General features: G+C 40.2%; 1 protein-coding gene across 1 annotated transcript; it reads left to right on the top strand.

Annotated features, from left to right (window-relative positions):
- The first annotated feature begins 776 nt into the window (after positions 1-776).
- Positions 777-14,287, top strand: F2R (coagulation factor II thrombin receptor). The gene is made up of 2 exons (XM_045020158.1): positions 777-1,014; positions 10,397-14,287. The coding sequence occupies exons 1-2, from the start codon at positions 942-944 to the stop codon at positions 11,614-11,616; spliced, it is 1,293 nt and encodes a 430-aa protein (XP_044876093.1). The 5' UTR covers positions 777-941; the 3' UTR covers positions 11,617-14,287.
- The last annotated feature ends 1,116 nt before the right edge of the window (positions 14,288-15,403 follow it).

Here is a 15,403-nt window from a genome sequence, read left to right as displayed (position 1 = left end):
GGTCTTAGACCTATGGCCTTGATTTGACTACAGTCTAGTTGCTTGGCAGAGCTTTTATCACTGCTACAGTGATCTAATGTTCTGCTCTAGGCAGAGAGTTGGGTTTAGGGGGGAGGGATAGCTCAGTGGTTTGAGCATTGGTCTCCTAAACCCAGGGTTGCAAGTTCAATCCTTGAGGAGGCCACTTAGTGAGCTGGGGCAAAAATTGGTCCTGCTAGTGAAGGCAGGGGGCTGGACTTGATGACCTTTCAAGGTCCCTTCCAGTTCTAGGAGATTGGTATATCTCCAATTATTATTACTGTTAACATCAAATCTGAAGCCCAGGTCCAAGCTGTGATTGGCTGAGTGGGTTGCATCAGAGGACCTGTGCAAGAGCGATAAGTGAGAAGGTTCAGGGTTAACATGAATGTTGAAATCTCCCCAGTCAGGGGTATGTCGCCACCATTGCCAGCCAAGTACCCCAGAGCTGCACTGAGCATCCGATCCGTTCGTTTTGGCTTTGCTGGGTGCTTGTGGGCACAGAAGGGCTCAGCTCTGGGCTGGGAGGGCCAGAAAATTCCCTTCCCTGAGCGGAGTTTCTATCCTGCTTCAGGCGTTTCCTTTCCCGCACTGAGGGACTCGAGGAAGCAGGGTGAGGACACGCAGGTGGCGCTTCCCTTCCTTCCCCCTCTCCCTGGGGCCCCGGGGTTGGCCGGCGGGGCAGTGTCAAGGGCTTCCCCAGGACGCCAGAGCAGGCAGCCGTGAAGCCTGTTACACGCACGTCCCGCCAGGGGGACGGAGGGGAGCGGGGCTCTGCCGTCTGCGGGCTGTGACAGAGGGAGCGGCCGCCGCCGCCTCAGCCGCTCTGCCTTCCCCCGCCTGCGGGGCCGCTTGTAACCCCCTCCCGCCGCCCGCCGCACTCTGCTTCCTACTGCGCTCGGGGAGAAGCGGGCGAGGCAGCCATGGGGAGGCAGCTGCTGCTGCTGCTACTCGGCGGGCTCGGCCCCCTGCTCGCCAGCTCCGCGCCGGCGAACGGTGAGTCCCGCTCCGCGCATCCCTCACCTTCCGGGCCGGGTCGGGCCCCAGCTGCGAGCGAGCCCGCGGGGCCAGGAGCGCGGCGCTGACCCCTGATGACGGGGGCGGCGGGACTGACCGAGAGCGGCAGGGGCTCGCCGGGGGGGCTCCCCCGTAGTAACCAACCCCCGGGCAGTAGGGAGCGGGATTTGCTGGGGCTGCAGTGATAGGAGCTGGGCAGGATTTCCCTGAGCGCCTGCAGCCCAGGGAGCTCTGCCCGCTCGTGCATCCGACACAGTTCCTCAGAGCCATGGCTTCCTTTCCTGGCTTCCCCCCATTTCTCCTAGCGCCTCCGGGACCAGCCCATTTGATAATGACTAGAATGAATCCCCGCTTCTCCCCACAGACATCGGGAGGGTTTGCTTATTTAAGGGACGATGAGGTTAGACTGTGCTTAGCTGCGTTACCCCACCACTTTGGAGAGACAACGTGGGGGAGTTGAAATCTTTTACGCGACCCACTGCTGTTGGTGAGAGAGAAGTCTGGAGCTACACAGAGCTCTTCTTCCTGTGTGGGAAAATTACCAACAGAGGTTGGCCCAGTAACTCACCTTGTCTCCCTAATGTAGGGTGACCAGATAGCAAATGTGAAAAATCAGGACAGAGGGTGGGGGGGTAATAGGAGCCTATATAAGAAAAAGACCCAAACATCGGGACTGTCCCTATAAAATCGGGACATCTGGTCACCCTACCCTAATGTCCTGGAGAAACACAAGACTGCAAAACCGCTGCAGACAATAAATATCTCCTTAACAGTGGACTGGGGAGTCAAAGTAGACCTGAATATTGTTCCTGGCTCTATTACTGACTATTTGTGTAATTTAAGCCTTTAATTTCCCTGAGCTTCAGTTTCTATAAGGAAGAGGAGGATAGGATTAAAATTCAAAATGATCTGGAGAACTGGTCTGAAGTAAATAGGATGAAATTCAATAAGGACACATGCAAAATACTCCACTTAGAAAGGAACAATCAACTTCACACATACAAAATGGGAAATGACTGCCTAGGAAGGAGTATTGGGAAAAGGGATCTGGGGGTTATAGGGGATCACAAGCAAAATATGAGTCAACAGTGTAAGGCTGTTGGGGAAAAAAAGCAAACTTAATTCTGGGCTGTATCAGCAGGAATGTTATAAGCAAAATGTGAGAAGTAATTCTTCCATTGTAATCTGCGTGGATAAGCCCTCAACTGGAAGTATTGTGTCCAGTTCTGGGCATCACATTTCAGGAAAGATGTGGACAGGGGAAAGCAGCAAAAATTATTGAAGATCTAGTAAACATGACCCATGTTGAAAGATTGAAAAAACTGGATTTGTTTAGTCTGGAGAAGAGAAGACGGGGGAGGAATGTAACAACTTTCAAGTACATAAAAGGTAGTTATAAAGAAGAGGGTGAAAAATTGCTCTCCTTAACCTCTGAAGACAGGACAAGAAGAAATGGGCTTAAATTGCAGCAAGGGAGGTTTAGGTTGGACATTAGGAAAAATTTCCTAACCATCAGGGTAGTTAAGCACTGGAACAAATTGCCTAGGGAGGCTATGGAATTTTCATCACTGGGGAGTCTTTTAAGAACAGGTTAGACAAAACCCTTGCCTCGGTTTTGCCAGAAGCTGGGAATGGGCAACAGGAGATGGATCACTTGATGATTACCTGTTTTGTTCATTCCCTCTGAAGCACCTGGCATTGGCCACTGTCAGAAGACAGGATATTGGGCTAGATGGACCTTTGGTCTGACCCAGTATAGCCGTTCTTATGTTCTAAACACCTGTCAGGAATGGTCTAGTTATTACTCAGTCCTGCCTTGAGTGCAGGGGATGACCTATTGAGGTCCTTCCAGTCCTACACTTCTATTATTCTATAAAATGTGAATAATGTTGCTTAACTACCTGGTTAAAGGGTTTTCAGATCTACAGATGGAAAGACATTTTCCATAAAATGGTGTTGGCACAAATTTAATTTCTTTAAATTAAAAACATGTGTGCTGTTTACTTTTGATTCTCTATTCAGCTTGGCCAATAAAGACACACTAATCAGTTCCACTTTCTAGTTTCTGCATCAGTGCTACCCTATCTGAGTTGCAAACACTATAACAGAACTTTTAAATTAAAAAAAAAACAGTTTTCATTGACAAAATAAATAATATATTGACAGAAAATAAATGACCATTGCTAGTAGCAAAAGTTTTTACGCTGATACTGTGCCTGTATGTGGATGACACTGCATCAAATTGTCAGTTGCAAATATAGCAATAGGAGTATTTAACCAATTCTTGTCATCAATGAAAATTTGATCTGTGTAGGGGTATGTGTGTGTGTGTGTGTATGTTTTGTGTGTTTGAAAAGCGTTTATTATGGATTTAGATCTCATTTTACCTTGAGGTTTAAACATTTAGTTAATATAATTTAAGTTTAAATTTACTATTTTAGGATAAGATTAGGGTAGAGTTTGTTAGTTTTTAGGATGATATGCATTAGCAGTTTTCTGTATATTTCTATCACTGTATGATGGAGATAGGAATGAATGCTATTTTTAAAGCATAGTTTTATTGATATAAATTTAACATACATCAGACATGTTTCAGCAGTAACAGAAAATTGTTTTAAATAATATATTTTAAATTACATGGGTCTAAACCATTGTTAGATTCTGACAATGTCAGAGCTATGCTGTGAACAAAATTAATTACACTTTGATTCAACTAGTGCTTCATGAGTATGTGAGAAACGGAAGCTGTACAACAAGGTATTTACTGCATGACATTTTTTAAATTATATTTCCTCTGGAAGATGTTTGTTATATTTTTATGACTAACTTTCCAGTGTAGGATCTTTAGATTGCCACTGGAAATCTAGATGGTATAAACCTAAAAGAATTTTAGTTAAAATCTATGCCAAGTAATGCCAGTATACTCGCAATTGCAGCCGTTTGACTGTTAAAGGGCATTCATGGAGTAGAAGAATGTATAATTCTTATTTATTGTATCTTATAAAGAGAATTATTATGCTACAGTTTACAGAATAAAAAGGGTAGTTATCCAGTTACATGGAAAAACTTGAACCTTTTTGTGCCGCTAAACAGAAATCATTAAATGGTTACGATTTCTCAGAAGGAATGCTGTTTCCTGTTACAAAAGCAACCCTCTTTCTTCTGTCATACGGAACTATATTTCACCCAGACCTTTGAACTTTCTTATTTTGTTTGTGTATACTACTAAATTGCCAAAGAATTAGTTATGTACATATTGACTATGTTAATCAATGCAATAATACCGTGGGGGCTGGTAAAAGAGCATAGAGCCTTTCACCAAGAGGTATGAATGCAGCTGTGGGCAGTAGTGATCAAAAGTCACTCTTGAGGAGCTGACAATTGTTCAGTCACCTGTGTAAAATGAGGTAGTTAACTGCCACAGTGTTCAGGTTTCCACATCACAAAAATATTATTACAGTTAGCATAGATTGTGAATTCCTTAGGGTATGGAGTTTGTCTTTATCTATAAAGTGCCATGCACATTTATGGCACTATATAAATAGCCTACAAATTTGTTCTGAAAGTCACAAGGTAGGTGAGGTATTATCTTTTACTGGGCCAACTTCTGTGCTTTTGAGCTCCACGGAGCTCTTCTTCAGATTCTGGCAGTCAGGCCAAGACATTAATCTTGGAGATTGCATTACCCTTCCATCTTTGGAGAAGGATCTGTTCTGAGCAGGTTATAAGTCTACTGGTGTGGCAAAGTGAGGAAGTTTGTACTGCTTGTGACGTTCTTGTTCTGTGGATGAACTGGATCGATTTCCAGTGCTGCAAATACAATGCTTTTCATAAAAAGGAAAGTTAACTTGAAAAAAATGCATAAATATACTTAAATGAAGTCAGTCCAGAGAATTGGTGGAAAGATTTCAAGAACTTAACTTTGATATAGCTGAAAAGGTAATTGTCAGATGTTTTCAACTGAAAACTTTCGTTCAAAGGATGATTTTAAGCAAGGATCGTAATTAGTAAGAAAAGTTTAAAAATGAGTTTTTACTATTTTATCAGATAAATGAAAAACTTAGAAAAATTAAAATGTTTTATACTTATTAGCTATATTCATCTGCTTCCCTCTAAAAACTTTGTCTGTTACAGAGTCTTGAAAATTCAACTTGCCGAGGGCAAGTAGTTTTTTCGTGTGTTTGATGGATGAGTAAAATATTAGTTTTTTTCATAATTAACTACTGTAATATAGGTTGAGCAAGTAGATCTTGTGTTTGGGGTAGTATATGTTCAAGATGGTTTGAAAAGCATTAGTGTTAGGTGTAGAAAGTCATCTTCCTTCCCTGCTGAGTGTCAATAATGATAGTGATTTTGAGTCTTCCAACTTTTGTCTCCTTTTTATGGTCTTTACTTTTTCTTGTCTTGTTGTTCTCCTCCTTCTCATATGGCCATACTCAAATAGTAGCACTTCAGACATGGAGATGGATTTAAAGGGAAAATCACGAAGATAGCACAGTCAGTTTCTGTGTTGCAGACTACTCCGTGGGTAAAGAGCTGCTTTGGTGTGGCTTTTGTTTTTGTTGCCCACCCCCTCCCCCGGAATAAAATACTGAGGCTATGTCTGCACTACGCAGCTTTTAGTGACACGGGCCATGGCTGTGCCACTACAGCTTTGCCACTAAAATCCGTGCAGCGTAGCTGCTGTTTCTGCCGACAAAAAAATTCCACCCCCGCAGGAGAGTGCTTCTGCTGACAAAGCATCATTCACACGGGCGCTTTCCATTGGTAAAACTTTTGTTGTTTGGGGTTGGGGGGGGTAACACCCTTGAACGACAAAAGTTTTGCCGATAAAGTATTAGTGTAAACAAAGGCTGATATACTAATTGGGAGGGCCAGCAATGTTTGCTAGACCCATCATATTGTACTTTATGGAATACAGTGCAATGTGTTTGGGTTTTTTAAATAAATAATTTAAAAGGATTTTGAGAATACTCATTTGAGCCCTGTACATCACTTCAGCAGATCCCAATTTGAGAACCTGTGCCAAGATCACAGGCAACTTTTGGCAACTAGAAATATCATACTGATACTACTTAGCTGTATTTACTTACAAAAGTCCCTATTAGAAGCTGAGGAATGACAGTATAAACCAATGTTTCAGCTGCACAGCAGCTAGAGCAAGATGTAATGTTTCATCCTACTCTTTCTCAGCTGCCACTAAACTTTTCTAATTCCATTGCCCAAGCATTTTATTATAGACTAGCAGTCCTGTCATATTAGCAAAGATAATATCACAGACAGTCATGATAATCAAGGGATTGTGACCTCTTCCAAAGAGTTGGATAAGAGCCTAGAGAAAGCAGGGATAATTATTTCAGTGATATAATGCCATGACTGTAACTGTTGAAATATTTGAATTCTCAAAGATGATTTATGTTATTAAGAATAATAAAATAAAATATGATCAAATAAATTTTAGAGACAAATCATATAACTTTCCATTTTTCAAACTCATTGCCTAAGGCAGTGGTTCTCAAACATTTGTATTGGTGACCCATTTCACACAGCAAGCCTCTCAGTGCGACACCTCCCTTAAATATAAAAAAAAAGTTTTTAATTTATCACTATTATAAATGCTGGAGGCAAAGCAGGGTTTGGGGGTGGAGGCTGACACCCATGTAATAACCTTGTGACCCCCTGAGGGGCCCTGACCTCCCCAGCCTCAGATATGTGATAGGATAGGAAACAGTAGCATAGCTTTGGATATGTATAAGTAGTTTTCAAATGGTTTCAGTACAACCACTGTATTCCCGGTAGCTTTGCTGTGATATCCCATTGTGTCTGATATCCCACTGTATATGCAGAGTTCTTTGTTTCCTGGTGATCTTGCGAAGGCTTCATGCTTCACATCAGGGTTCATTAGTCATTTTTTTATTATTATTATTCTGACATCATGTAAGAGCTTTCATTCTCCCCTCCCCCTTTCCATTTGCTGACGCAAGCCTCGGAAATCTTCTGAATAGCCTCACTTTTCTGTGAAGGCCTCATGCTTCAGATCAGGGTTCATCAGAATAATTTTTTTTTATTCTGACATGTAAGAGCTTTCATCCTCCCCTTCCTTTTGCTGTCACAAGCCTCAGAAAGCTTCTGAATGTCCTCACTTTTCTGCTTGAGCACTACTGCTTTTAAAATAAATGCAGACGTGAAACTTTTTCTGCCCTGAACTTCCAGTTTTTATTTTGTACAGCACCACACACATTGTCAGGGCTTAACAAATGATCACTGTAAGCTTTTCGCTAGGTGATGTCAGCAGCAATAACGGCAATGTTCAATATCTCTGAGGTCCTCTCAGCATTACAAAACAGAACCAACTAGAGCTCCCACCCCAGAAATTTGGGGAAACTAAACACACCCTTATGTGCCTCGAAGAAGCAATACTTCCCCACTCACAAGCACTGAGTCTGTGTATAACAAAATACAACTTTTATTAAAATGGAGAGGGAATTCAGCACTAATTGGGAAAAATCCTGCAACAATAATTCAGAAGCATCCAAACCATAAGTAAACACCCACCCACAGTATCTTGGATGGTAGTCTTTTGCCTCCCACTCCCCTTTCCCTCTGCTGCACCCAACTCACAAAGGTTATCCAAAGTCAGCAAAGTCCCAGAATTCAGGGGTGTGTTCATATGAGTTCACCTCCCACCCCTGAAAGGGGGCATCAAGCAATACTTCTGCTGCTGTTGTTGCTGCTCCCACTGTTTGCTGTTGCTTCTACTGCTGTCACATTTGTTGCTGCTGCCACCTCTACCTCTAGCCACGATGGTATGCTCTGAGGTTCCATCACTTAGCCCAGTTCTCAGTGATTTCCCTAGATCAGGGGTCAGCAACCTTTCAGAAGTGGTGTGCCTAGTCTTCATTTATTCACTCTGATTTAAGGTTTCGCGTGCCAGTAATACATTTTAGCGTTTTTAGAAGGTCTCTTTCTATAAGTCTATAATATATAACTAAACTATTGTTGTATGTAAAGTAAATAAGGTTTTAAAAATGTTTAAGAAGCTTCATTTAAAATTAAATGAAAATGCAGAGCCCTCCAGACCAGTGGCCAGGACCTGGGCAGTGTGAGTGCCACTGAAAATCAGCTCGCGTGCTGCAGGTTGCCTACCCCTGCCCTAGATAGCGGGGAGCCTCGCTGCTGCTGCACTGTCTTTCACCAGGCCTATAGTTCAGACTCCTGGACCTACTTATCAGTGATTTCAGCTTTGGCAATCACTGAGCAGAAACAAGGACTCTAAATTAAGTCTGATCAGCTCAAGGGAGGGTCACTTGGTCTCTAGGACACTTTAAACAGAGTCCACACCACCAAGTAAGAATTCCTGTTCCCACCTCCTCTAACTTTCACTTGGATTTGGCATCACTGCCCCCAGGTTAATGAGTGAGGTTAAATTTAGAGTGACCCCCCCCAACACACACATTGTGTACAGTTTTGCTGCCTTTTAGTCATACCATAAAGATAGTAACATTTCATTACCTGTGCGCTCAAGACCAAAGTATCTTCCCTATAACAGACTTCAGTGCAGAGATTCCCTGACTGTCATTTAAATTCAGGTTTGAGAGACAGGTCGAAATTCTGTACTAAACACAGTAAAACACATTATGGAAGTGCTATTCACTGCTTTGTTGATAAGGTTGAGTTGAGTTTTGCACTTAAAGAAGGGATTAAACCTCTTTGTTTGTACGAAGAATACATTGTAGTTTCCCCCAAATTAGAGTTCTTTTTGAGTACAGAATTAATTTTCTGAGAATGAACAAGTAATTAGAGTTAAAATTAATTTTAAAATGGATACTTAAAGAAAAGTGATCTGTCTGACCTTTTTTTGTCCTGAATGATACAGCCAATACAATCTGTTTTGTAGACTCTTAAAACTTTCCATGTAGTTTAAAATTTATTGAAATCTTGTACATATGATACATACATTAGCTAAACTATTAACAATTGTATTTAATTGTAATGGTTATATAAATTATAGGCAAGGTCAACTGTTTAAGTCAGCTCTTAACTACAGACATCATGACATCAGAGGTAACTCAATCATCACCCATCCTCTACTAGTAATTTCCATGCTACAGTTCTGTTCGTTGTAATGAATCAGTAGTGTGAAAGAGATTGGACTCACGTCAAGACTGCTTATTGGTAGATGACCCAGCCCCAACTGTCAGTGCTTGTTAAAGGTTCTGCAGCCACATGCTAGCTTGGACATCAATGGACGAAAAACTGTCCATAGCACTGTTTTCTTGGCTTCTTCATGCACTGCAAACTGAGACAGGGGCCTCAGGAGGAGCCCTTTAAAGGGCAGAGACATTAGGACTTGAGTTTGTCCTCTACCCCTTGAATTTGTCGATCATATGATGAAAACAAGGGTAAAAGTTACTCCGTTGGGATGGGACTGTGCAAGGCATGACTCTTTGTCCCATATAAGTGACAAAGGGAGGGGAAACCTATATGAGATTCTTCCAGAGAAGGAAAAAGTATCCTGATCATTTGAAATGTTATAACTGTTTTGGTGGCAGGACCCTATTTAAACTAGGGTGACCAGACGTCCCAATAAAATCAGGACCATCCTGATATTTAGGTGTTTGTCCTAAAGATCGGTCGGGATGCAATTTGTCTCGATATTTTGCTCCGCCGGCAGCACTCGGCTTTTTTTGTTTGTTTGGGTTTTTGCTCCGCTGGCAGCACTCGGATTTTTTTTTTTTTTTTTTTTCTCCGCCGGTGGACCGCCCCCCCAGGTGTCCTGATATTTTCTCCCTCTCATCTGGTCACCCTAATTTAAACTTAATATTTCAGTGGTAAATACTCTTCTGGCTATGCGCATGTCATTACTGTTGCTCCTAATGAGAGTTTTATGCATGAGTATCAAGGAAACACTAGACCCCTCTGACACAACTGTAGGAAGATTCTAGCAAAGCTAGTGAAAGGGTAACAGGATTTATTAATTGTATTACCATGGCACCTAGAGGCCCCAGCCAAGATCAGGGCCTCATTGAGCCCACGCACACACACGCACACACACGCGCACACACACACACAGTTCCTTGCCCTAAAGAGCTTACAGTATAAACAGAGAACAGCTAAAGGGAGGAGAGAGAGGAAGCGTCCAAATCTTACAGATGGGTTTCTGGGGCAAAGAGAGATTAAGCGACTTGTCAAATGTCATGTAGGCAATCTCTAGCAGCACCAGAAATTGAAAATGGATCTCCTGAGTCCTAGTGCAATGATGTAACCACAACACCATTCTTCCTTTTGGTAAATAGTTTTCTAGTTTGCAAATAGCATGCAAATATCTTGCCTACTAATCTTCATGTTCTTTATTTCTCAGACACCACTTCCTGGAATGGCACACACCGGATAAGAACCTTTGCATCTTATCACAAAGATGACACCTATGAACCTATACCTCTTCAAGACATCGACAGTGAAACTGAAAGTGATTCAGAAGTTGGATCAGGATTAAGCAGTTTAACTAAGCATAATCAGTCTAGAGCCAATCAAACTAAAGCACAAACAAGATTCATCTCTCATGATGCTAAAAGATACCTGACTAGTCAATGGTTGACTCGTTTTGTTCCTTCAGTTTACACTTTAGTGGTTATGCTGAGTCTCCCTCTGAACGTTACAGCAATACTTGTGTTCCTGATCAAAATGAAAATTAAAAAGCCAGCTATAGTATACATGCTGAATCTGGCCTCTGCAGATGTATTGTTTGTAAGTGTGCTTCCTTTTAAGATCGCATACCATTTTTCTGGAAACAACTGGGTGTTTGGACCTGAAATGTGTCGGCTCATCACCGCTGCCTTCTACTGTAACATGTACTGTTCGATACTGCTGATGACTGTTATAAGCGTTGATCGTTTCTTAGCCGTGGTGTATCCTATGCAATCTCTCTCATGGCGTACATCAATGCGTGCCTCGTTGATCTGCTTTACCATATGGCTTATAGCTATAGTTGGTGTTATACCCATTCTCATCACAGAGCAAACTATGAAAATATCTGAGTTAAACATTACAACCTGCCATGATGTGCTAAAAGAATCTGAACTTAAGAGCTATTACCGTAATTTCTTCTCCATTTTCTCTTCCATTTTCTTTTTTGTGCCATTAATAATTTCTGCTGTCTGTTATATGTGTATCATCCGATGTCTTATCTCTTCTAATATTGTTGCAAAACAAAGTAAGAAGACACGTGCTTTACTCTTGTCTGCAGCTGTTTTCTCTATTTTTATTATTTGTTTTGGACCAACAAATGTCCTTTTATTAATTCATTACATATCTTTTCCTTACAACCACCAGTTAGAATACATCTATTTTGCCTATCTCCTCTGTGCTTGTATCAGCAGTGTAAGCTGCTGCATTGATCCTTTGATTTATTACTATGCTTCCTCTGAGTGTCAGAGACAGGTTGGCAATCTCTTGTGCTGTAAAGAGAGTCCTGAACCTACCAGTAGTAGCAGCAGTGGTCAGTTAATGGCTAGGACCAGTAGAAGGGATACCTGCTCCAGTAATGTGAGTAACAGTGTCTACAGGAAGTTGCTAACATAATGTTTTTGGATAAATGTACATCATACACTCTTTGAAGATTTTTATACAGCTTCAGTAAAAATACCCTATTATATCCAAGAATTGCACAATTTTGGGCAGATTTTAACTGAGACATATAGTAGGGTAGATTCATTACAGTAATACATAATTCTAAACACAGCACAGGAATCTGTGTATTTATATGTATATAGGTGAAGTGGGAGGAAGCAATATAAAGAACTTTTATAAAAGCTGTTGGATATTATTTTCAGATAAATCCAGGCAAACCCTTTTAAGATTTGCAGTTCAGTCTATTGTAAAATTCTGTGAAATATTTCCTGTTTTAGCATTTTAAACCCCCAAAAATTGTTTCTGTACTTATAAGTGAAATGTATCAAATCATCTCTCCATTATCTTATGAATGAAATGAAAATGGTTTACCAGCCAAGCTGTTTTTTCAATGTCATTATTTGTAGGTTTAGCTATACAATTAAGTTTTTGAGCATCATTCTTCATTTTTGGGGACCTCAAATTGTGGATTCTGCATTTCTCCAAGTTTTACATAGAAGTTTATGAAGAGGATTTTAACAAACAAAAGCCAGTTTTGGCAGCCGAGCTTGTCCGATAAAAGAATTCACAGCAGCTAGGACTACCTTTTTTCTCATAGTTCTCACATACTATCACTGAACTTGCCATTGGAAAAAACTCGTGTAGGGTTCCTGGTTTAGACCATGCTACCATTAGAGCAAAATTTCTCCCAGGGTCAATGTTAATATGCATCCACAAAAATTGGCACTTCAGAATCAGCATTTTCACATGCTATTGCTCTGTCTGTGTGCATTACCATGCATTTGTACTCTTTTTATATCACTTTGCACCCACTGTTTTGCAACTTACAAATGCATTTTTCATGTATGCAAGTAGGCCTTATCACTTAGATGTTTGTCCTCTGTCCCACATGAGAGCAAGTATGAGCAGTTTTAAAATAGTTCATTTTAAGTTTGTTATAAATGTTTAGCTCCAGAGCCAGCCTCATCCAGCATGTATAGCATCATTTTACTCTAAAGTGTTACTATGTGCTTATAGCACAAAAGTAACAGGACATCTGTTCTGAAAATGAACCATATAGATAATGGGACTTAATTTGGTTTCTCTTTTCCAATACAGTGACAATGAGGTTCATGTAAATTTTGTAACTGCAGATTGTCAAGAAACAGCATTAGCTTGCCATATTCAGAGTGAATAAAGTCCCCTGTCCTTTACAAAAGAGAGAGAAGAAATTTAACCTTCCCGCAGGTACTGTAAAAATGGCAAACTCCTGCCCAAACATAAATTATTTTACCTTTTTTTTTCTTTTTGTGATGGAGTTAAACTTGTTTGCTGCAAATATCGGGTGCTAGTCCTCGCCTGATTGTTGAGTCTTAAAAGATTTTACACACTTTGAATAAGTGTGTGAGGTCCTGGGAGCAATTATAATAACCTATTTGTTCAATTACCCTATATTTTTAATGGATTATATGTTATGCTCAGATTCCTTTTCATTTGGGTTGAGTACTAAATGCACACTTTTGCCACACAGCACAAGTTTAAAGCTTTATGGCATATGGTAGAATGTTCAGGTTACTAAATATGTATAAGGAGGGAGAGGACAAAAATACCACCGCCACTAGGAAATCACAGGAAGCAGCTTGTTGAAGCTGACACACTCGGAACAAGTATATGCTCTTCCTGTTTCCATGCTTGAGGATGGGGATTGCTTTTTCATTTTACCATGTGTTAACTGGACATTTGTTTCAGTATCCTAATATTTTGTTTGACACTGGTTTATTTTTAGAAGTTCAGAAGTCTGTTTAGTCAGCTTCAGTAGGTGAAGTAAATGCTGAAAGGGAAGGAAATGTATTTTGGAAATGGCTTGTCATCATAATGGGAATTCTGTTTTCTTCCTTTCAGTCTGTCTTTGGGTAAAATACACATGAAACTAGACATTTCCTTAAATAACAGCAATTCAATTGTATTTTACGACGCTGCATGCTTTTCTAACAGTGTAGTTTTACAGACTTAAGTAAAATCTGTAAATATTTAGCATTTTTGTATGTTAGCTTATAATTACCTGGATTAATCAAATAGACTAATCCATATTTTATCACTTCATGGAAATCGTAATATAATACAGGACATAACTTTAATTTTTTTAATACTTTGGAACTTCAGTTACTTTGAACTAATAATAAACATGTAAACTTCATCTGATGTGTGTGATTGACTCTACAGTGCAACTAAGATTTCTATACATGAGTCCAGCCATGCATTCTTTGAGCACCCAAAACGCCTTCTGACATCTGTGAGGATTTTGGGTGTGCAAGGAATGTGGGATTGGACCCTTTATGGGTTTCCCAAATATAAACATTACAGAACAATCCTTTGGAGTTTCCTCAGCCCAGAGGTGTCTTTGTATAATGGATCTACTACATGTATTGAAATTCTGTCCTTATAGGATGATACTGTACCTGTGATCACATTTTTTTATTAGTGTTATATAATGTTATGGGTTCCAGTCCCAAACCAATTCCTGGATATTTTAACTAACACTAGCATGCTCAAGGATTTATTTTAACAAAACTGAAGTGCCCATCCCACACATGACATGCTCTTACATAGTTGTTTCAATATACAAACATCACAGGGTGGAATAAGTACACACCAGCAAATAAAATAAAACAGCTCCACAGCAGGCATAATAATTAGGGCTGTTGATTAATCGCAGTTAACTCAAAAACAAATTTAAAAAAATGTTTTTCAACATTTTCATGTATATTGTATTCCGTGTTGTAACTAAAATCGAAGTGTATATTATTTTTATTACAAATATTTGCACTGTAAAAATGATAAATAGTATTTTTCAATTCACCTCATACAAGTACTGTAGTACAATCTGTCGTTAAAATGCAATTTACAAATGTAGATTTATTTTGTTACATAACTGCACTCAAAAACAAATGAATGTACAACTTCAAAGTCTACAAGTCCACTCAGTCCTACTTCTTGTTCAGCCAATTGCTAAGACAAACAAGTTTGTTTACATTTACAGGAGATAATGCTGCCCTCTTCTTATTTACAATGTCACCAGAAAGTGAGAACAGGCATTTGCATGGCATTTTTTTAGCTGGCATGGGAAGGTATTTACATGCCAGATATGCTAAATATTTGTATGCCCCTTCATGCTTCGGCCACCATTTCAGAGGACATGCTTCCATGCTGGTGGTGATCATTTTAAAAAAAAATGTTAATTACATTTTTGACTGAACTCCTTGGGGGAGAATTTAATATCCCCTGCTCTGTTTTACCCGCAATCTGCCATATATTTCATGTTATAGCAGTCTTGGATGATGACCCAGCACGTGTTCATTTTAAGAACACTTTCACTACAGATTTGACAAAACGCAAAGAAGACACCAATGTGAGATTTCTAAAAATAGCTACAGCACTAGACCCAAGGTTTAAAAATCTGAAGTGCCTTCCAAAATCTGAGAGGGACAAGGTGTGGAGCATGCCTTCAGAAGTCTTAAAAGAGCAACAATCCAATGTGGAAACTACAGAACCCAAACCACCAAAAAGAAAATCAACCTTATGTTGGTGACATCTGATTCAGATAATGAAAATGAACATGCATCGTTCTGCACTGCTTTGGATTGTTATCAAGCAGAACCCATTATCAGCCTGGACGCTGCATATCCCCTGGAATGGTGGTTGAAGCATGAAGGGACATATGAATCTTAAGCAGATCTGGCACGTAAATATCTTGTGATTC

This window comes from Mauremys mutica, chromosome 6, assembly GCF_020497125.1.
Source record: "Mauremys mutica isolate MM-2020 ecotype Southern chromosome 6, ASM2049712v1, whole genome shotgun sequence".
In the NCBI taxonomy this organism is placed as follows: Eukaryota; Metazoa; Chordata; order Testudines; family Geoemydidae; genus Mauremys; species Mauremys mutica.
This window is presented reverse-complemented; position numbering and strand designations above follow the sequence as displayed.